Consider the following 23,214-nt stretch of genomic DNA (forward strand, 5'->3'; position numbering starts at 1 on the left):
TATATTCAAGTTTAATAATTTTGATATATGTACAATTCTAAGGAAAATAATAATAATAATTTTATTTCTCTTGTACAACATTTTATTTTTTTTATTTTAGGAAAAAATCCACATACACTAAAGAAATGGTCAAGTTCCAAGCCAAATTTAATAAATTTTCTCCAGGAGAACAGTGTCAATAAAAGAAAATCAAAGAAGAACTGTAATGTTTTTCACAAGTTTTTGATTAATGAGTGGTTATGATGTACACTTGTATTTTTGTGTAGAAATTAGTATAGTTTTTCTAATTAAAGGATTAGTTCACTTTCAAATTAATTTACTCACGCCCATGTCATCCAAGATGTTCATGTCTTTCTTTCTTCAGTCAAAAAGAAATTAAGGTTTTTGATGAAAACATTCCAGGATTTTTCTCCATATAATGGACTTCAATGGACTCCAAACAGTTGAAGGTCAAAATTACAGTTTCATTGCAGTTTCAAAGCATTCTAGGCGATCCCAGACGAAAAATAAGAGTCTTATTTAGAAAAAACATTGCTCATTTTCTAAAAAAAAAAAATTGTTTTAAATTATATACGTTTTAACCATAAATGCTCATCTTGAACTAGCTCTCTTCTTCTTCTCTATTAGAATTCCTGCAGTGTACTGCTAAGTATATTACTGCCCTCCACAGGTCAAAGTTTGAACTAATTGTTATATACTTGCACTAGCATATTGTATATGACAATTTAGTTCAAACTTTGACCTGTGGAGGGCAGTAATACACTTAGCAGTGTCTACACTGCCAGAATTCTGAGAAGAAGAAGAGAGCTAGTTCAAGATGAGCATTTATGGTTAAAACGTATAATTTTATTTTATTTTTTTTTTTTAGAAAATGAGCAATGGTTTCTCTAGATAAGACCCTTATTCCTCGTCTGGGATTGTGTAGAACACTTTGAAGCTGCAATGAAACTAATTTTGACCTTCAACCATTTGGGCTTCAGTGAAGTCCACTATATGGAGAAAAACCCTGGAATGTTTTCATTAAAAACCTTAATTTCTTTTCGACTGAAGAAAGAAAGACATCTTGGATGACATGGGGGTGAGTAAAATCATCAGAAAATTATAATTTGAAAGTGAACCAATCCTTTAAATAAGATCAGAGAGTCAGTCAGGCTCGTTCCATCGAGTATAAAGGGCGCCATCTGCTGTGTCTTGCATGTTAATGACGCATCTGACGCTGCGCAGCGCCTGTACGCGGTGACGTCAGGCTCTCGTGGATTGGCGCTCTGCCATCTTTGATTGTGAGACAGGCCGCGGCGCGAGCGGGGCCCTCTCTCGAGCGCACGAGACACCGCCAACCGCCCGTTACTGCTCACCTCACACCGGCGGCGCGAACAGAGAGAGATAAAGAGAAAGAAATCGACAGAGAGAGGGAGATAAGTTCTTCTCTCTCTTTTGTGGAGGAGGTTTGTGGGTAGCTAACCGCTCGGCTAGCTGGGACTAGCATAGCACGAGCTTTTGTAATCCACAGCCGGCCTCCCTCTCACACACACACGCTCAAACACAATACAAAGGGCCAGGACCCAGACCTTCTGGGCGGAATAAACGACATACCTGAAGAGAGAGACGGGACCGGCGGAGACAGGTATGTTAGCGGTTGATCAATGTGCTGTTGCTGTGGTGCATGAAGAGAAAAGATTCAGTCTAGCTAATGTTAGCACTGCCATGAGCAACGACAAATCACGCAGCCAAAACCCGTTTTCTTGTTGTCTCACACAGGTCAGCATTAATGTGGGCAGGTTTAGGGTATAAATTTCTAAAAGATGATAACCGGGTAGCCGGAGGCAGAATTTAGGGAAGAATGGGGGTTTGGAGGCCACCTCACAGGGCCCAATTGACCAGCCCATTTCAACAAACGGCTCATTTTGCCGGTAAAATGTGGGGTACTTGGAAAATTGTTTGATTTGTTAAATCATATGTTTGTTGCATCCACACAACCTCAACTCCGTAGCTATATGAATGCATTTTAAAGCTGAAAGGCAAGTTCACAGGCATGAGGAAGGCAGTAGTTATCCAGTGTCCTATTCTTGGTTGTGCAGAGGTAGGTTAGCCAAAGGTGATGCCTCACATGATTATTATAGGCGCATCAAACAAAACATTAAAATCAGTGCATGCAAATGACAACTTACACTTTACCACATGCAAGATGCACACTGCATGCTTATTCCCCACCATGTTGGCTTGTCACGCATATGCTTGTGATTTAACCCTATAATATCTACTGTATCATATTTGATTCATGAAAGCTTCAAAATTTTCAACAAAACTGCTAAAAAACCTGTTGTACGGAATCTTCTAGATGCCTTCTGTCTTATTTGATGATTCATACTTTTTAGCAAATAAAATGCATTTTAGTGTAATTATAAAATGTGTACCTTCAGGTCATGCTTAAATATTTATAAGAATAGCTTTTATATATATATATATATATATAATGTGTAAAAGCTATTTTATATAAAATAATTTATTATATTAATATATAACTGTATATATTGTACATTTCAACATGTTGAAATGTTTAAAATTTGCACTTATTTTTATTGCATTATGCTTTGTGTACACAATAAAAACTACACGGCTTAAATCATAAATCTTTTAAATATTTTCTTAAGGCCTGTTCACACCAATGACTATAACTATAAAGTTTTAAGTCATTCAAATCCTGTAAGAGTAGGGAAGTGACCACACTTTTCCACAAGCTTTTCTTTAATATTTTATCTACATAATCTGACTTTCGTATGTCAGGCTTTGCAGGATTAAACTTAAAACTTGCCATTAGCAGCTATCTTAATGGACACTTCATTCTTTAGTGATCCACATCACAAATTACTCATTCATTCCTTCTGTATGCGTGATGTTTTGTGGGCCTTGAAACCGTAGATCCATGAGATTTTATGAGGAAAAACAGCACTAAACCGAGCAAGTCAGAAGCTTTTGGGGTCAAAGCACAACAGAGTCTTTCAAAAGAAGCAGGAACAAGTCAGATTTGATTCATCACAGTGGCAGCAGGAGGGAAGATACTTGTGAGCTTCAGTGGATGAAGACTTGATCATTTAACTTCCATTTAAAGTAATTTACATATTCATAAGAGGAAATGCCATCAAGGACACCATTGGTGGAAACAAGACAAGCCTTGAGGGGTGTTTTTAACAAAGAAAGGAATGAAGCCACAGGAACAGCAGATCAAGTGAATGTTTCAAAGCTTCCTGGTAACTGCGGATCTGTTTGAGCTGTGAGGCTTCACATTAGAGTGCTTTCTTCATTGATTTAAGAATGCCCCTCACCAATTTATTGAAAATATATTGACTTTACTCACCCTTCAGGGTCTGCGGCTCAGTGCAGTGATTGCTTGGATGCTCATTTGGGAATATCAGAGGAAAGCAGCAATTGGCTTGTGTGTATTTGAGAGGCAGATGGCCAGGTGATGGGGGTGTGATTGGATGTCAGAGGTTGGGGTTAAAAGAATAAAGACATTTTAATTGAAATCTCCAGTGAATCTCACTATCCCAGACCAAGTTCTTCATTACTTAATAGCACTAAGCCAACATCCTCCTGTATGTTAGTGTTACTTTGTTTATAAACCAAGTAAAATGTGTCACAAGCCTGGAATTTGTTACTTATTTTCCAGGCTTAATCATTTTGGTCTTAGACATCCAAAAAAATGACTCATGCTCTTTAGGGGGTTTTATCCATTCATCCGTCTTTCTCCGTCTTTCTCTGTCTCCTGTCCTGGCAGTATGAAATAAAGAGGAAATTGAATGATACCCTAGCCTTTGCATGGTCCCGTTGGTTGAGTTTAGCTACCTGTAACCTTTCCTCCCTCTCCTATACACCAGACAGCCGTATTGTTGATGGTTCTTGAGGTCTGGATTGAAGGGAAGTTGGCATTTAACTGGTGAAGCTGCATAAAAGTTTTCTTCATTAAAGTGTTTGTCTCAGTAAATGCTGATAACCCTAAGTAAAAGATGACTGCTTTCACTTTCATTACACCTCTCTTGTCATGTGACTTTTCCTTTTTGTGCAGCTGGTTTGCATGATATGTTTATAGTTTTATGCACTATGTACATATTTGATTTGGCATGATTGTTGCCATTTAACTCTGTCCCAGAGGGGACCAGCTGTTAAAAATGCTTGAGACTCATTAGCCATGTTTCCATCCAAAGTTGCATATTTAACTTGTGCACAAATTTGGAATATCACTTAAAACATTTGCGAATAAAGCATAATGTTTCCATCCAGTGAGATGAAGAGAACAAAATCTTCACTTCCTGATAAACTGGCCCTAAACATCACTAAGAAAAATGGAAGTTGCTGCAGTAGAAGCCCCTGTAATGTATATAATTTTCGTATATAATAAATGATTTGCACCTCAGAGTGTGCAGACGAAACCCAATAAACTCTGTCATGTTATCTTGCATTCTGATGCCTGGTTTTTGAGAACGCAATCTTGTGAGGCCCTTCTGGGAGGGAATTATACCGAACCACTTTAACGACAGACTTTTTGATGCGCATCAAGGAATTTATTTGGTTAAAATGTTTCCATCGCAGTTTATGCACATGGTTTCATATTGCATAAATTTATACGACTCATTTTAGCGCACATTTTTATGCTTATTTTTAGAATTGTTGTTCATATTGGCATTTCCATCCAATATATGCATTTAAAAAAATAAAAAATGTATGCAGTATCCCAAAATGTGCATAAAGATAGGTGGATGGAAAATGTTATTGTGTCAGCATTCAGTCTTATGTTGATTCATATTAAAGCTGTGAATTTCTAATAGCTTCTGAGAATTTGTGTTAATTTATTCTGTTCTGAATGGCATATATATATATCAGAGGTCGTGTTAACCGAAAATTTTCCGTCATTGACGGATTTTTTTTATCAATGACGGAAAAATCTGAAGGCCGTCCGTCACGGTGACAGATTACACTCAGGGTGATCTACTGTAAATTGTAACTGTAATTCACACCCCTGTCCAGTTGGTGGCGAGTGCGCTCCAATGTAGCAGCAGAGCACTGGATCCAGAACAAAAAAAAAAACTGGCACGAATCTTTTGCTATGCGTTTGATACTGATAACGCACAGGTGAGTAGGCCTACCCAGAAGCTACAACTCTCTATCATGCCATATTAAAGAGCGCCAAAACGGTATTTATTGCTTGAATTTCTTAATGAAATGGACAGAATTTGAAATCTGAGACTTTTGTTCCATATCAAAAGCAACAAAAAGCGTTAAGCCTATTGCGATTTATTGGATGGGAGGCGCACTATGCACTGTTTAATCATCAACTGAAAACAGCATAGCCTACCAAGAGATCGACTATGGTTTACGAATCGATATTGGTCTCATGAATGCGCAAAACAGCAAGGAGACATTTTAATTGTTTATTAATAAAGTAATGTTTTTCTGAATCAGTGTCGGCTGCAAAGATGAAGTTGATATTGACTCTCATCATCTATGGATGCGCTAAAGAGAGAATGCACTTCATTCGGTTTAGTCTACATAATCAGAGTAGCCTATTTCTTTTCGTTTTGAATTAATTCGTTTTCGTTAAAGTAGGTATTTAAAGCTTTCTGTAGATATATTTCTCATGTATGTGAGGCAAGCAGCCGCTGAGTTTCGTTTCATTTAGCCTGTAAGACGCGCTCCAGTTCACGCACCAGTGATCGCGCCCGCGCCTCCATGTCATGATTATATTGTCTGTTATATTTGCTTCTTATTTATTACATCCAGGCAATTGGTTAATGAAACATTGATTAAAATTAAGATACAATTTTTACAAAACGAAATTCACTTTAAAGAAAGGCTTTCTAGAAAATAAAACTTAATGAAGTGTTTAAAATCATGTCTGACATGTCATGTCTCCGGATATACTGCGCATTTCATGATGCATCTTACTCATGCTGTTAACTTTTCATAATCAAATAGATGAATTTAAAATATAACATAGGACTATTTAAACATAAATATGAAACTATGTTTTCTTTAATGGCTACCAACACATAGCCTATACAACAGTCACGTTACAGAGAAATTTCGCGTGTGAATTACCCGTCATATTAATTTTCATATTTTAATTATAATAACACATTTAATTGCTTTTATTTTTGTTCAAATGTTATAACAACACATTTAATTGCTTTTATTTGTGAACAAAAATAAAAGCAATTAAATGTGTTATAATTAAAATATGAAAATTAAAATGACGGGTAGTAATAGATTATGACGGAATTTTTACGACCCTGTCCGTCAAAATGACGGACAATGTTAAAGTCTAACGCAACCTCTGAGATTATATATATATAATATAATTAATATAATATAATATATATATAATATGAAGATCTACTGTTGCATTCACATTTCTTAGTGAGCAGACTAGTATTGTGGCTGTGCAGTGAATCTAATTGTGTATGGACATGTTGAGGTGACCCTGTTGCTTCTACTGTGCTGTCTTGGCATAAGGCCTCACACCACATCAATTATGAATGGAGTCCCATGTGGCTCACGGTAGATTGCTGCACTCCCTCCCTTACTGTCAGTTCACTATCTACACTCACATCAGCATGGCAACGTGATATGCATCATCGATTTGAGCCATTGAGATTTAAAGATGAGTTCTAACTGCCTTTTGCAGTCCATCTGCTTCAATGACATGCAACTAGTAATGGATAGACACCGTATACTACCAGGCAACCTAATTGGTCGATATTTTGACATTATTTAGTGTGTGTGTGTATAATATATTCAGCACATAATTTTTAGTTATTTTCTGCAAGTTAGTATCATCATAGCCTTAAACCTCCTAGTTTCAAGCACTGAATTTAGTTTAGTAATGTTTATGAAACAAGTATAAAGGCTATCATTCGCAAATGCTGTGTTTGGGGAGAGCTGCTTGAACACATGCACATTTTTCTGCTTCTCTCTGTAGTTGCTTAACAGTGGCTCTTGGTGTTGCATTGTAGCTAGCTTCTAAACCTGACAGGAAATATAGCTTAAGAGGAGCAGGTAGATATTAGAGAAAGTATCTGGTTTTATTGTCAGCTCACTCAGTCTTTCATTTCATGGTCTCTTCCTAAGGGGCTGGTTCTGAGGGGTGAGGCCGCAGGACCAGACTCAATGAGTTTCCAGCGAAATGTCCGAGAAGTCAGGGCAGAGCACCAAGGCAAAGGATGGCAAAACAAAGTATGCAACCCTTAGCCTCTTCAACACGTACAAGGGCAAGTCTCTGGAGACCCAGAAAACTGCAGGTGAGTCAACTGAGCATCATTACAAATTGTTGGTAATTACCGAGATTTCTGTAGTGGGATCAAGCTCTCTCAACTTGTCAAGAACATGTCCAAGTTATATTTCACCTCAAAATTGAAAGCGGTAAACTGCATTTTGCATTTAAAAAAATGAATGCAATAACTTTTAAAGGATTTGTTCACTCGAGAATTAAAATTTCCTGATAATTTACTCACCCCCATGTCATCCAAGATGTTTGTCTTTCTTTCTTCAGTTGAAAAGAAATTAAGATTTTTGAAGAGAACATTCCAGGATTTTTCTCCATATAATGGACTTCACTGGTGTTCAACAGGATGAAGGTCCAAATTGCAGTTTCAGCGCAGCTTCAAAGGGCTCTACACGATCCCAACCGAGGAATAAGGGTCTTCTCCAGTGAAACGATCTGTCATTTTCTAAAACAACAATAATAATAATAATAATAGGCCAATTTCACACTTCCGGGTTTTTGGCTTCCGGAACGATCCACGCAGTGTAAAACTTTTTCCGGTTACAGTAATAGATAGCCTCGATCAGAACCAGCTCGGGAATCAAAGTCGTTTTACGAATTAAATGTCATGAAAATGTTTGAACGTTCTTGTTGAATTATTGGTGAGACTACAGAGCTCTCATTAAGAGCAAAATTTAATAAATAATTTGAAGTGATGGCGGTTAAACTGGTTATATTCTTCGTGCCTGTTTGGCGCGGCTGTGCATTATCGCGCTCCATGTGCTGTACAGACGGTGCCTGCGTCTCAAAGTGCTAGTCTATGTGTAATAAAATAGTAAATAGTAGTCTGTGTACTAATATTCAGTGCTATTTAGGGTGGATAGTATGCACTTTGGGAGTATAGAGTGCTTTTAGCGACGTGCTGGGGAAATGATCAGCTGGAAGCTCCCTTATCACGCAAGATCCTCTGATTCATGAAACAGGACCACTCGCACCCTGATATTCCTGGATATAAACCTTACAGTCTATGATATAAACACTTCAGTCTCACTCATTTTCCTGTCGTCATCTTAAAGTGTGTATTATGCGCAGTATTATTGTGCTGTTGCAACATTAATGCAAAGACTGATAGTTGTACAATGTGGTGTTGGAAATTAATTATGTCTTAGTTTAATCATTTTAATCGATCAGGATTAGTTATAACATATGCTTGAATGTGGGATGATGCCATATGATATTACATGCTATATATTTTTAAAACATTAAACTCACGACAATATTATGTATCTCGATTTTTATATCCCCCATTAAAGTAAATATTGGGAGTTATTTTTTAATTAATAAATTATATAAATAATGTTCGTCGTAGGTAATGCGATCGGGGGAATTGCTGAATGAGTAGCTGCGTAGCCTTTACTGTATGACAGCTGGTAATATAATCCACCTGCCGGTAAATTCGAGCAACGGTCTTAGCGGCCGTACAAGCTACAAACCAGTAGAAAATAATTTCTTTGTAGATTATACAAAAGCGACTTGGAAAACAGACAAAACATAAAAGGTAAGAAGCGATATTTGAGAAGAGCATATCAATCTAATAGCCGTAGACGCATAGCGGAACTAACTTTACCCTGCGTCACGTGATTTCCGATTCTTGTGAAAAAGGCCTATTATATACTTTTTATATGAACCACACATTACATGATCACTTTGGAAAGTCGCGCATGACATAGGTGGAAGAACTTATCCAGTGTCTACAGAGCGAACGTGCAAAGACTAAGGGTGCGTTCACACTTGTCATGTTTGGTTCGATTAAAATGAACCCTGGTGCGATTGCTCGGTTAGTGCGGTTCATTTGAACATATGTGAACGCTGCCATCCGAACCCTGGTGCGCACCAAACAAGCGGATCGAGACCCCTGAAAAGATGGGTCTCGGTCCGCTTCCAAACGAACTCTGGTGCGGTTCAAATGATATATGAATGCAACACGGACCAAAGACATGTAAACGAACCAAAAACAAGAAGACGAGACCCTAAAAAGGACAGAATCCTCACCGATGTCGGTATTTCTTGTCATAGTCGCGGGTTTTCCCATGACCGGCATCAGACACGCGTCTCCACGCAACAGATTATTTGTGTGTGACCGAGGGATTTCCGCCGCTGTTTTGACTACTTTACATATTTTATAAGCTCTTCACGAGTTCCCAGCAGGCCAAAATACCATCACATGCAGGCTATGCACACACAACGAGCGCATTTACCTCAGCACACAGCATTGTTTTGGATGTTCAGTAAGTTCCGTCTCAAAATAGGCAATGCGTCATAAAATCTGACCAATCACGTTCTGAATGTATCCCTATGCCTGAAGGTTCGGTATCTTTTGGTTCGGTGATAAAATTGCCAATCTGAATGCTAATCGGACCAGGACTTTTTTTTTCTTCTTTGGTCCGGACCAAATGAACCAAACGAACCGAACTATAAGTCAAATGTCCTTTTTTGCCCTACCGGGGTACTTCTGCCTCTGTCTATGTAATGTGTAGTGCATCGCAGAGCCATGCAAGATGAGCATTTGTGGTTAAAGTTTTTTTTTTTTTTTTTTTTTTTTTTTTTTAGAAAATGACAGATCGTTTCGCTAGATAAGACCCTTATTCCTCGGCTGGGATCATGTAGAGCCCTTTGAAGCTGCACTGAAACTGACATTTGGCTCTTCAATCCATTGAACCCCAGTGAAGTCCACTATATGGAGAGAAAAACTGGAATGTTTTCCTCAAAAACCTTACTTTTCAGAAAAACATCTTGGGTAACATGGGGGTGAGTAAATTATCAGGAAATTTTAATTTTAAAGTGAACCAATCCTTTAATGTAAAAACTTTTAATATAGACAATGAACTATTGTTAACTATTGAAATGTAATCATGGCACGATTTGAGACATGCACATGACATGCATAGCTCACGATAATTTGCACTCCAACTCTTAGTATAAGAATTGTTCATTGAGAAGAGTGTCAAGTGATGCAGTGGAGTCTTTGAACTGTCGTTTGAGCTCCCCAATCAGCCTCCTGTGCATTGCTGGATCAAATAAGCAGCCTTTGTCCACTCAGTCACTGCTGTGAATTCCTATGAGCTTTAGCAGAGAGAGAGTGCCCAAAGCACTTGTTATAATGTTATTGCTGCTATTAATGATCTTGTTAAAATAACATTGACTTTTTGGTCAGAAAGCTATAGTTTCTTTGCCAAAATCAAAAGATTAGTATGTTATTGTTAAGGCTAATAAAATGTATTTTTTTTTTCCTCCTTAGTTGCCGCCAGACATGGGCTCCAAAGTTTGGGCAAAGTTGCCGTTAGTCGACGCATGCCCCCTCCGGCTAACCTGCCCAGCCTGAAAGCTGAGAACAAAGGCAACGATCCCAACGTTAGCATCGTACCCAAAGACGGCAGCGGATGGGCCTCCAGACAGGATCAACCAGGAGACGAACGGTAAAACCACACCCTCTTAAATGATAGGTGTATTAGTTGTAAGATAAGTTTAGGAAGTTATAACACTCTTGTTCTAAACATACTCCTTTTAGTTTCCTGTGTTTCATTCACGCTTCTCTTATGATTGTAGGCAACAAGAGACCCCTCCACCACAGCCCAAGCCAACTGTGCCCCAGACCACTGATGCCCCTCTGGGAGGCAGCCGCTCCTGGGCCAACAGCAAACAGTCTGGGCAGCTGGACGGTAAGCCTCTTCTATAAACCATTTCATTTTTGTTAGAGTGCTCTCAAAGTAATACTCTGTGTAAATCCTTATCTAAACAAATTTAGAATTATCTAAATTATGAGTTTTGAACTGCTAATCCAAACGCTTCAATGTCACTGTATGTGCAGGAGCTCCTCGGATGAGCAGTCAGTTCCATCAGGAGTTTCCAAGTCTGCAGGCGGCGGGTGAGGTGGAGAAATCAGGCGATCAGGAAGATGAACCCTATGGACCGGGCCCCAGCCTCAGGCCTCAGAGTAAGACCATCGTCCTTCCCATTCACTCGCAAGCTTTATGTAACATCCCTGATGCAACAGTTTGAAATAAAATTTAGCAATTTCTTAATGATAAAAATCATGTGCACTCCCTCACTCTGGTCTTTATTTTCCATTACCAACCAGATGTGGGTAGCTGGCGAGAAGGTGGAGGCAGGAACTTAAACGTTGCTCCCAGCTCCTCAGAGACTGACAGTAAGCCCTCTGAGGAGTCGGGTGTGGGTAGAGGCACACCATCTCCCTCTGGGGACTCTGATGAGGCAGGAAAACCCTCTGCTGGTGAGGGCAGAGAAAAAAGGGATGCCAGGGACAGGCTCCCACCTACTGCCCCTCAGCATAAACTCAATGGTGGCCAGCAACCACCGGGAGCGGGAGGGATGTCGTCCCAGTTCCATGCTGCCCAGTTCAGGAGCATGATGCCGCCATATGTGAGTGATTATTATCTAACCATTGTTTATCATTTCTTCTACCTTCTGAAATGTGGCATGCTGCTGTGTATTTTTCTGGCTGGTACTGATTTTGTGAAGTGCATTTGGCAGTGCTGTTTTAATGTGTGCATCTTTTCAGATGTTCAATGCTTACCCCCGAGGGCCCTTTCCTCCTGTACAAGGCGGCTTTAGATACCCTGGACAACAGGAGATGTCTAAGTAAGTGGTCCCCTAAGGTCTGAAACCAAAATGAACTGTCTCTAGGTGCAGGAGCTAAGGCTGAAGGACGGTGTTACTTTGTCCTTCCTTTTATTGCGATAAATCAATCTCTTTCTTTCTTTCTTTCTGGGAAAATGTAAGCAGATGAGAATTCTGTTGAACAAAACAAGTAATTTGGAATTTTGGGATAATTACTGGGCATTGGGAGCTTTGCAAAGTATCGCTTTCTAATGTTTCTCTCCTCCACTTAGGGGTCCACGGTCTGGAAGACCCCCACAGCCTCCCTCTCAGCCATGGCTGCAGGATCCAGACAGGCCATCAATTGTTAGTGCCACTGAATTAAAGGAGCTAGACAATCTCGACACTGATGCTGATGAGGGTTGGGCAGGTGAGAATGACCATTTTTAGTTTTTTTTTCTCTCTTATGGGTTTGCGGTTGGGCGATTCACATGAATCACGATTCTATCTTCTATTGATTTGCATTGATTCTCAAATTTCAAAAATCGATTTTTCTAAAGTGTTACTACTTTAACTTCATAGTACTACTTAAACTTGTTGACATGTTAGTGTTATTAATAATCACAGTAAGCCGTGGAAAAAAGACGTCTCTTAAATGCACGTGATCTCAAATTCAGTTCTTTCACAGCTTAGTGTGCTTGCATGGTCAAATACACACACAATTATGTCAAAATGCACAACGTGTGGAGTGTTCATGTTAACACTTTATGTCCTATGCAAATGTAAACAGTTAGAAAATCGGATGTATTACAGTATGTTAGACCTGTGTATTTATTCTTAAAGGGACAGCAGCCTCGTAAACTTGCAGTTTACATCGCTTTTGTATCTTTAATATTAATCAGTTTATATTTAATACATTGAAGACTATATAGAGTTTTTTACATTTTATTACTCAATTTCTGTAGTAATTCTTACTGAACGTTACATAAATCTAGGCTACAGTACCTGAAAAAACGGTTTAAAAAAATTATTGTATTTGTTTGTAATTTGCTTTCCCCCCCCCCCCCCTATTTTTAATATCAAAATAAAATTCCCTGCCTTGCTTTATTACAGAAGACTGCAGTCAGCTTAAATGGCATTTGTTTTATAATATTGGGTTGACTAAAATGGGAAGAAAAACAATTTCAAGATTCACATTTAATTCAGTGGGATTCTTTTTTTCAAGGCCTTTTAAACTGTCTACCATAGTCAAATAGGAAATGTAACACAAAACCATAAACTAGAACAAAATCTATGCATGTCAATTCGAAATTTGATTCAAAGTCGAAAATGTATTCATAATCCAAAAGTTTCCAACCCATAGTTTGTGGTAGGGTTGGATGGGAATATACAGTGCAACAATAGGAATGTCTCAGTCGTTAGAGGTTACTATAACATGTATATTATGACAGATAGCCACACGGCTATCAGCTTGACATAAAATGGGAATCATTGAATTCAGAATTCAACTGCTTTAAATGTGGCTCATCCAGTCAGAATTTGTCAATACTATTTTGTAATATTTTGTAATGGTATAAAAACCAATACTGTTTTATTTCCTGTTGTCAGTTTTTAACTCCTAATGCAAAGGACAAATTTTTGAACCAATGTCAGTACTATATGCTATGAGTGATCTTATATTTGGAAGGTCATGGTGGCAAACCATAAGAAACAGAAGTAGAAAATAATCAAATGATTATGAAGTTCTTAATTCCTTGGCTTATTAGGTGTTGCCACACTTTATTTCATATTTAAACCATTGTCCATCGAGTCACCATTTTTGGTCTTATTTAGGTGCCCAGATGGAAGTTGACTACACTGAGAAACTGAACTTCAGTGATGATGAGGAGAACCATTCAGCTAAGGAGAAAGGCGATAGCTGGTACGCACTCATCTATGTATGAAATAAGTTGCAAAACATATTTGGGCATAATCAAAATTGGTCCTATAAAACTTTCTTGCTAAATCACAGGGAGTGGATGACGAAAGTTGATCGTATGCGCTCAAGAAACATTGATGTACAGGAGGGATGGAAAGAGGGAACAGAGGAGAGGAGTGACGGCAAGAGCTCATGGATGGAAAGTGGAGATCACAGGGCTCCCTCCCCTGGCAATATTGTCCATTATAGCAAGACGGACCAACAGGTATGGCGTGCACTGGGACGGTAGTCTCTGATTTGACATGAAGTTGGCTGAAAACATATTTTGCTATTTTTGCTTCATTGGGTTTTTTTTTTTTTTTTTTGTGTATAATTTTCAACAAAAACAAATTGTGCAGGGACAAACTGTTGGACGTTCTGGTGGTCCACGTGTTACAAAGCTGCCCACTACAGCACCCCCTGCTGGTGAGGAAGAAACAGAAGCATCGCGACAAAAACGGAAGAAGCAGTCGGAGCTCTCGGAAGCAGTGGAGCGTGCTCGCAGACGGCGTGAGGAGGAGGAACGGCGCATGGAAGAACAGAGACTTGCTGCTTGCAAAGAGAAACTCAAACAACTGGAGGAGAAACGCCGACCTTCAACTACAGAAACTACTAAACCAACTACGCAAACTCACGGTGATCACCAGGAAGTGACTGAAACTGTGCCTAAACTACCTGCTGAAACTCCACCCCCTCAGCCTCAACCACCACCTCCCCCTGCACAGCAACCCTGCCTTCCCATGCCAAACCATGAAAGGACAGAACCAACTGTAGAGGAGGTGCCACAATTTGTTACTCGGCAACCTAGCCCTCCTGTTCATAGGACTGCCCCAGAACCCCAAAGCAAGGTTGATACTGCTGTAACTGAGGAGGTGCATAGACAGGTGGAGAGACAACCAATGAGAGACTACTTCAGTGCTGAAGAGCCCAGAGGTAAATGGATTGAAACATCATGTGCGGGTGATGTGATTTTGCTGGCATAGTTCACCATCAGTATAAAAAGCGGTGAATCCTAAATGACTTTTAATTTGCATTTTGTATGCTCCCATCACATTTATTACACTGAGTGCATTTCATATAGAGGTTTGTCTCCAAACATTTTCCAATTCGCACTCTTTGCATGTATGGCAAAGCATCTGTGGCATATAAACGCAAATAGCTTTCTATTGCGTTGAACTTTTGGTTGTAAATCTAAAGAATCAAATAGTTTAATGCACAATGTTAAAATAGACCAGTCAGGGTAGGGTGTAAAATCTTGTTCTGACCAAACAAAGCAAGTGTGATAAGAACCTTAATTAAGCTCACCTGGTTTGATGCATACAATAAATAAATTATGAGATTGACTTTTTCTGTATTGTAGCTCAAACAATAGTTTGGCGTTGTACTAGCAACACCAAGGTCATTGGTTTAGTTCCCTGTCACTTTGGATAAAATCGTCTGCCTGATAAGTAAATGGTTATTCTAATGCAGTATGCTAGTTTTAAATTTAAAATGGTCTAATATCTTTTTCAGTTGAGGAGCCTCAGTTGTCTTTGTCCAGACTGGATCATTCTGTTAATGAAGATGCACCTCTTCCATCTCAACTGGAAAATGAGGGAGACACCGGGACTGCTGTTCGCCCTTCTGTCACCTCTGGATACTCAAAACAGTTCCAGAAGTCTTTGCCACCCAGGTTCCTTAGACAACAGGTGCTCACACACTGTCTTGGCTTTGTTTGTTGCCTGCTTCCTATAAGCATCAATGTTAGTTTGAACCCTGTAAATGATTAAAATGGACAGTTTAAGGTTACTTAGCAGATATTTGCGAACTGGTGTTCTTTGTAGTAATTCCTGCTTTAATGTAGTTGTAGTAATTTTTTTTTCTTTTAAATTCTTTAGGAACAGCTTAAACAACAACAGTGGCAGCAACAACAGCAGCAGCAGCAACAGCAAGGTGGAGGGGGTCCGGTCTCTCCTTCAGGGGGTTCTGTTCCCCCTCAGCACAGATCCCTATACCAACCTCTTGGCCCCCACCACCAACACCTAGCCTCCATGGGCTTTGACCCACGCTGGCTAATGATGCAATCTTATATGGATCCTCGTATGATGTCTGGACGGCCACCAATAGACATGCCTCCTATGCACCCCGGTATTTCTTGCAAACTGATATTGTTTCCTTTCGTAGTAACTTGGTAACAAACCCAAACACTGTAAACTGTTTATAAGATGTAATAACATGTTCTCTCTTGTTGATTTTTATCTTTATGCTGTTTTACTTCCTCGTTTATCTTTTAAATAAATGTTTCCAGTTTTAAGATTTTGAAAAACATTATTTCTGACAATTTTTAATTTGTTTTGGAGTATTCTATATGTGCAGTCGTAGTAACTGTATTTTTCATCATCAGGGAGAATGCCCCCTAAACAGCTGGTACGACGAGAACCTGCAGACAACAGCAGCTCCGGATCAGACACTTTTGATCATCTGACCCGACCAATCAGAGAACACGGAGTTCCCAGTGAGCCTCGAATGGTCTGGGGTTCTGACCCATATCCCCCAACAGAACCCCTGCCTTCCTCTGCCACCACTAAAGGACGAGAAGATGGCAAAGAGCCAAGGTGAGAGAGTGTAGTTTTTTTAAAACAAAAATACAGAATTCTAGGTATTTCCCCCACTGTTAGAAATAACTTGTTGATCAAGTGCTAAGATGTTTTTCTTTTTTGTTCTTCCCCTCTAAGATTGGATGCTGGTCTGGAATTGGATAGAGGTCTATCAGGTGTCTACCCTCAGGACCATAGCCCACTGGAGCCCCGGGGCAAAAGCGACTTCTTCAGGGATTCATCTGAAACCTTATCTGCTTTTAGTCGCATTACCGAAGAGGTTCCAAGTCTCCTACAGACTGACAGAGCACCAGTCATCCCTTCCTTTGAACCTGAGGAGGTTAACCTCTCCGGTGCAGATGAGGTTGAAGCCATTGGACAGGCTGTATTGAAACGTAGTATCTCTCAAGGCTCCAGTCACTCTTTGAAACTGGAAGAGCCCAGATTTGAAGGACTTACCATAGCACAGAAAACCCTGGACTTCACTGATACCGTGGAAAGACCTGAGGACAAGTCCAGAAAGGAGCCTTTTGTTCAAGTGTCTGTGATCAACAGCCGTTCCACACCTCCTGTGGCTAATGATGGAATGCACAAATCTGAAAAGCTTATCTTACCTGCGCCCAGCAAGCAGAAATCAGAAATGCGCTGGGGACCCCGTGGATCTGGATCCGGGAGGAGAGAGGGTCCTGGAGGGGAGCGGCCAGTCAGGAGATCTGGACCTATTAAAAAACCCGTACTGCGAGACATGAAGGAAGAGAGGGAACAGAGAAGAGAGAAGGAAGAGCAGCGAGGCGAGCGATCCAAAAAAGACGGCCCTTCTTCCAAAGGTATTCCTTCAGCTGCTGTAGAAGTGTCTGATGGACTGAAGCCCTCTGGTGATGGGAAGAAAGTAGTGGTAGAACCTGAAGTAGGAGTAGCAACTGGTGGAGCAAAATCCAGAGATCTTCAGACAACGGTAGGTTCTACTGTCTCAACTGCTGCTGAAGAAAAGCCAGACATGCCTTCAAATAATGACAAACGTCCTGAACCCAAACTACCCTCTCGCAAAGAGTCCAACCTCCCTCCCAGAGCTTATCGCAGAGATGAGAGGGAGCGAGAGAGAGAACGGGACAGAGAGAGGGACAGAGAGAGGGATAGAGATGCAGAAAGAGAGAAAGACTGGCCATCTGATTATAAAGGCCGTGGTCGGGGAGAGTACTATTCCCGTGGCCGGAGTTACAGAGGCAGCTATGGTGGGAGGGGCCGAGGTAGCCGTGGCCGGAGTCGAGGGGACTACCCATACAGAGAGCCACGGTCACGTGCAGACTTGCCATTAAGTGCCACAGGTACGGCTGGGTTCCGCTGCCGGGAAGAGAGTGAAACCCGCAGTGAGAGCTCAGACTTTGAAGTCTTGCCCAAGCGCAGACGCAGACGAGGCTCGGACACAGATTCTGAAAGTGAAGGCAGAGAATCTGCTAGTGACACTGGAGCATCAGATCGCGAACCCAGCACCAAACCAAGCAGGCCGCTTCGCCGTGAGCTGCCAGAATCACAATCCTCTAAATCTGCCTCTGGATTTGCAGCTGGACATATTTCGGAAAAACCTGGGCCTCGGAATGAGGATGGGCGACCTAAACCAGGTTTTCTGTTAAAGGGTGAGGCCGCACGCCGGGGAAAGGGAGGTTTACACAACAGGCGAGGTGGTGGCAGGGAACGAGGTGGCCACAGATCAGCTCCTTTCCGTCGGGCTGCTATCAAAGAGGGCTCGCAGTGGCCGTCGAAGCCCATGGAGACCTTTCGCCCAGAGGAAGCTGAGACCTCACGCACTGATAGCACACCATCCGAACGACGGCACACTAAGTATGACAACAAGAAGATCGGAGAAGGTGGACAAAGCATAAGGGAGAGGCCCCGGAGACCAAGGGCTGCCCGTCCTCCCAGACAGGACAAGCCCCCACGATTTCGGAGGCTTAAAGAACGTGAAGCAGCAGTTTTTGCTGGTGAAGCTACTCCTGGTATGCCAGCACCTACATCTGTCTCCCCGACACTGTCTAAAGCTCCTGGAACTCTGGTCACTCTGCCCGAGGGAGTGGTTGATGCCACTACAGCACCTTCTGTCATTCCTGATGTGACTTCATCTGAACTTCCTGTCACAGAGACGGTTGTTCCTGAAATGAGAGCCACTACTGTAGTTGCTGCTGGCAGCAAATCACCAGACTTGTCCAATCAGAACTCTTCTGACCAGGCTAACGAGGAGTGGGAGACTGCCTCTGAGAGTAGTGACTTCAATGAACGGAGAGAGCGAGAGGACAAGAAGCAACTTGAAGCAGCCATGACTGCCACCACTTCCTCCTCCTCTGTGCCCACACAGATCTCTGGGGGACAGAGCAAATCACCCACAGATAGTGTGGCAATCCCAAAACGGGAGTTAGCCTCGGCATCCAAGAGGAGCTTCTCCAGCCAGCGGCCTGTGGATCGACAGAACCGCCGGGGAAATAGTGGGCCTAAATCTGGTCGAGGCTACCCTGGAGGCAAGAGCGAGAGACGGGGAGGATCTGGAGCCAAATCGGGACGCAGGGGGTGAGTCCTGAACTGCGTTGTCCCAAGAAGTAGAGTCTTGAGGTTTAATATAACAGTTTATATGTGAAATAGCCTTCATATCTGTTGTGCTTTAAGACAAGCACCAGATTTACTTGGTTGATACTTCAAATCCAATCCTCTTCCTTGATGGCCACTGTGCTGTAGAGTTTAGCACCAACCCTAAATTAAACATCGCTACCAGCTAATCATGTTTTCAGTATTATGTGAAACATCCAGGCAGGTGTGTTGAGGCTAGTTGGAGCTAAACTCTACAGGATGTTGGCCCTCCATGAGCAGGAATGGACACCCCTGCCTTCAATTAAGAATTACATTTCATAACAAATCTTGTGCAGCACCATCTTAAAATTAAGCAGCTAAATATATGAGGGTGACCCAGGCAAATTTACTAGAATCGAAAATGGGCAGTTTTTAGAAGTACCTAAATGGTAACATTTTAATATTATAATGATGTACCAGCTGTGTTTCCCTAATCAATATTGAATCAAAGTTAATCATATCTAAATCTAATCGCAAGTTTTTTTTAATGAAAATCAAATACAGTTGTGAAATATCAGTGCACAGCCCTAATGTCTATAAATGTGATGTTTTTTTGTTGTTGTTGTTTTTACTTGAAGCAAATTGTCTTTTCTCTTTGTTTTCTTGTCAGAGTGCACCAGAATGCTTAGTTTTACATTTTAATACTTGCCCCCAACCACCCAACAGCAATTTAATTTGTAAATTTCACCTTTTTTTTTTTTTTTTACCTTTTTTGAGTTTGCAGGTATAAATATACTTCGGTCTTTCATGGCTTCCTGCTTTATTAAAGTATTATTGGAAACATGTTATTTGATTCTGCCTTACTCTGTTTTTCTGATATGCTAATATTATTTTCTCTGTTCCCTGCAGTGCTGCTGCACAGAATGCAGAGGCCGGTCAGGCTGGTACAGGTCAAAAGTCTGGGAAAGAACCAGCACCCGGCCGCCGGAAAGAGGAAGCAAAACAAGCTGTCAAAAAACCCAAAGAGAAAGAAAATGCTTTGTCTCAATTCGATCTCAACAATTATGCCAGTGAGTGTTTAAGACTTTTGTCTATATTGCACTCAGTAGTAACCTTTTTTTCATAGTAGTTAATAACATTTTTTTAGTAACTTAGTAATTCAATAATACTATTATAATAATAATATTAAATGTATTGCAAATAATTTATTGCTTGGAATGAATGAAAAATGCTAAGTCTCAATATTGGTCAACTGAATATTGTTTAAAACTTGTTTGTCCTCTCTTCCATAGGTGTAGTGATCATTGATGACCATCCAGAAGTGACGACACTGGAGGATCCTCAGTCAAACACAAATGATGACGGCTTCACAGAAGTTGTTTCACGGAAACAGCAGAAACGTTTGCAGGATGAGGAACGAAGGAAGAAAGAAGAGCAGACTGCACAGGTGAGGAAAGGAAGGAAACTCATTTAGCCCAATGTATTGCATGCATTGCACCGTGGCAATGTATCAACTACTGTGGTGCAATGTATAATTGGTGAACAAATGGTACAAAGCCAAAATCTCATCTCATGTCTTCTATGTCTGACCAAATGCTGTGCAGAACTGGAGTAAAAAGGGCTCTGGAGAGAAGGGCAGGGGAGGTGGTGGTTCTAAACTTCCTCCACGGTTTGCCAAAAAGCAGCAACAGCAGCAAGGAATGGCAGCAGGGCAGCAGCAGCAGCAGCAACCATCAGCTCCAGCTCCACAGACCCAGTCTGTCCTGCAGCAGCAGCAGCCTCAACCACAGCAAGCTATCTCTGTGTCACAGCACAACCTGCCTGCCTCTAACCAGAGCACTAGCTCACCCCAGCCTCTTGAGGGTGCTGTAGCACCTCTGACGCCTGCACCTGTAGACTTCTCTGCCAAGAGTCAGACACACAACACCCTGGGTACTGAATTGTGGGAGAACAAGGTGGCTGGCTCCACCGTTCTCTCTGATGTCAAGAAACGTAAGTGTCTCTCCTTAAATTCATGTTTACTTAAACCGCATACATTTATTAATGGTTCTTGTAATAGTTTCTTGAAAAAAATAAAGAACTGCAAGATTTTCTTCTTGACAAATATTTGTTCTTTGATTTTAATTTTAATAATAGTACTGTATCTGATGGCTGTCCCATTTCTCTTGTTGTAGTTGGGCCTATCAGCCCTCCCCAGCCTCCTTCTGTCAGTGCCTGGAACAAACCCCTCACTTCATTTACTGGGACCGTTACACCTGAGGTGTGAGAAGGATATTTTAATATTTAATTTAGAATGAAACATTTTCCACCAGATTGATGTTGTAACAGGCTAACCAGCACCATTTAATATTCTGAACTTAAGTGCTGATGATTTCTGATGTGCATTTGTTTTAGGGTGTGAAAGCAGGCGCAGACACTGGGGTTGAGTTGGGCATGGACAGCATCCAGTTTGGTGCCCCCTCTTCAGCAGGCAGCACTGACAGTGATGGAGTGCCAACCCTGCTAGAGAAAACTTCTGATAATAAACTACCCGAACCCAAAGAGCAGAGACAAAAACAGCCCCGCGCTGGACCTGTCAAACCTCAGAAGGTAGTCAATGCTTTTGTCTAGAATGGCCCTTAAGTACAACATCCAATAGCGTTTGCATCACATAATGCAGCATATTTCCAAGTGAAAAAGTATTTGTATATTTGTGAGAGATGTGGCACAATTTTAAAATGGAATTGGTTTAGATCATGAGAATTGGGCTGTAAAATTTGCTGCTGTTAAAGAAAAGGGGGACATACAAATACTAAGAGATTTCAGAGATATGCTCATATGTAAAATAGTAGCTTTTTCATTAGTGATCCCAGACTTTTTAGAAATTTGTCTACATAGGTGAATAATGAACATTTAAAACTCATTTTCTCCTCCAGTTACCTGACATCCCTCCTCCGGAGCACAAGGAATATAAACCTGGACCCATCGGTAAAGAGCGTTCGCTCAAGAACCGTAAGGCTGCCAAAGATGTGCGTCAGTCTGATGGAGAGGGCCTGGATAAAAGTGGAACTGGAGGCAATCGAGACAGAGACTCCAGCTCACCTACTAAAGACAAAGTTCCTGAGCTTGGTGGAGACATTGAGGGCATGATCACTGCTCCATCAGCAGAATACTCCAGCAGCTCTAAGGTGCAATATAACATAATATCCCTCAATCCTTTAATTTATACACTACTGTCACTTATGATCAATTTAATACATCCTTCCTGAAGATGACTTACTGAATGGTAAAGACATTTTATGTTAAACATGTATTTCAGATAAATGCTTTCTTTTGAACTTTATATTTATCAAAGAATCCTGAGGGGAATTTTTTTTTCCCTCACAATTGGACATTATGACAATTGTGTGTTTTTATATCGTGCAATTCTGAGATAAAAGTCTGAATTGTGAGATATAAAAGATAAAGTCGCAGTTACTTATTTCATGGTGGAAACAGCCTTCCATACTGTTGTATATTTTATAGAATAATTTGTTTTTTTTTCCTGACTGTCTGGATTTTTGTGCAGGAATCGGTGACTGACTACACAATCCCGTCATCCTCTTTAGCTGATAATGTCCCCACTGCAGGGACCAAGATGGAGGAGAGCCTTGTGACCCCTGTTAGTGCTTCAGTGCTGTAATCGATCTTTGTGTGTGTGTGTGAAGTTTTTCTTTGTGTTCTTAACGCTTTCTTGGTTGTTGGTTCAGGTGGCTCTCCCGCACCCGTTACCTATTCAGCGAAGAGAAGCCCTGCAGCAGAGCTCCAGCCTTGCCACAGTTTCTCCTGCTACTGTAGACCTCACACTCAAAGTAAGACACACACTGATTCCCTAATCAAAGTTAGTAATGCATAACAATGTTAGAGTTTTTTGTTATTAGTTTCACCATAGTCATAAATCATCATAAAAGATACTCTACACACATATGTGAATGTACATGTTACCAAAAGCATCTTGTCAAACTGTTTCTCACTGTTTTCCTGCAGATGGAATCCGCACGTAAGGCTTGGGAAAACTCGCCTAGTCTGGGGGAAAAGAGCTCTCCTGTCACCTCCTCTGCTTCCCCCATCACCAGTGGAGGAGGAGCAGGCAGTGCCTCCTTTAACTCCTTCTCCAGTGCTTCAGTGCCTCAGATACCTGTGGCCTCTGTCACCCCCAGCACCTCCCTGTCCGGTATTAGTTCAAACTTCATGCTCTGACCCTTTCATTGGTCTTGCTGGTAAAAGCATTTTAA

At 41.0% G+C, this 23,214-nt stretch overlaps 1 protein-coding gene across 2 annotated transcripts in view; it reads left to right on the plus strand.

Annotated features, from left to right (window-relative positions):
- The first annotated feature begins 1,253 nt into the window (after positions 1-1,253).
- The window catches only part of prrc2c (proline-rich coiled-coil 2C), a 30,473-nt gene continuing 8,512 nt past the window's right edge, over positions 1,254-23,214 (plus strand). For both annotated transcript variants that reach the window (XM_067384796.1, XM_067384797.1), the window contains exons 1-24: positions 1,254-1,624; positions 7,123-7,292; positions 10,554-10,731; positions 10,862-10,974; positions 11,124-11,249; positions 11,394-11,695; positions 11,835-11,914; positions 12,166-12,302; positions 13,706-13,793; positions 13,884-14,055; positions 14,189-14,762; positions 15,342-15,517; positions 15,707-15,956; positions 16,213-16,423; positions 16,544-18,964; positions 19,871-20,031; positions 20,254-20,408; positions 20,566-20,953; positions 21,136-21,221; positions 21,356-21,550; positions 21,877-22,128; positions 22,509-22,601; positions 22,690-22,791; positions 22,967-23,153. In XM_067384796.1, coding sequence (XP_067240897.1) covers positions 7,178-7,292; positions 10,554-10,731; positions 10,862-10,974; positions 11,124-11,249; positions 11,394-11,695; positions 11,835-11,914; positions 12,166-12,302; positions 13,706-13,793; positions 13,884-14,055; positions 14,189-14,762; positions 15,342-15,517; positions 15,707-15,956; positions 16,213-16,423; positions 16,544-18,964; positions 19,871-20,031; positions 20,254-20,408; positions 20,566-20,953; positions 21,136-21,221; positions 21,356-21,550; positions 21,877-22,128; positions 22,509-22,601; positions 22,690-22,791; positions 22,967-23,153 — 6,562 coding nt within the window. In that variant the 5' untranslated portion in view covers positions 1,254-1,624; positions 7,123-7,177. The remainder of the gene's footprint in view (positions 1,625-7,122; positions 7,293-10,553; positions 10,732-10,861; positions 10,975-11,123; positions 11,250-11,393; positions 11,696-11,834; positions 11,915-12,165; positions 12,303-13,705; positions 13,794-13,883; positions 14,056-14,188; positions 14,763-15,341; positions 15,518-15,706; positions 15,957-16,212; positions 16,424-16,543; positions 18,965-19,870; positions 20,032-20,253; positions 20,409-20,565; positions 20,954-21,135; positions 21,222-21,355; positions 21,551-21,876; positions 22,129-22,508; positions 22,602-22,689; positions 22,792-22,966; positions 23,154-23,214) is intronic.

The sequence above is a fragment of the Chanodichthys erythropterus genome, chromosome 4, assembly GCF_024489055.1.
Source record: "Chanodichthys erythropterus isolate Z2021 chromosome 4, ASM2448905v1, whole genome shotgun sequence".
NCBI lineage: Eukaryota > Metazoa > Chordata > Actinopteri > Cypriniformes > Xenocyprididae > Chanodichthys > Chanodichthys erythropterus.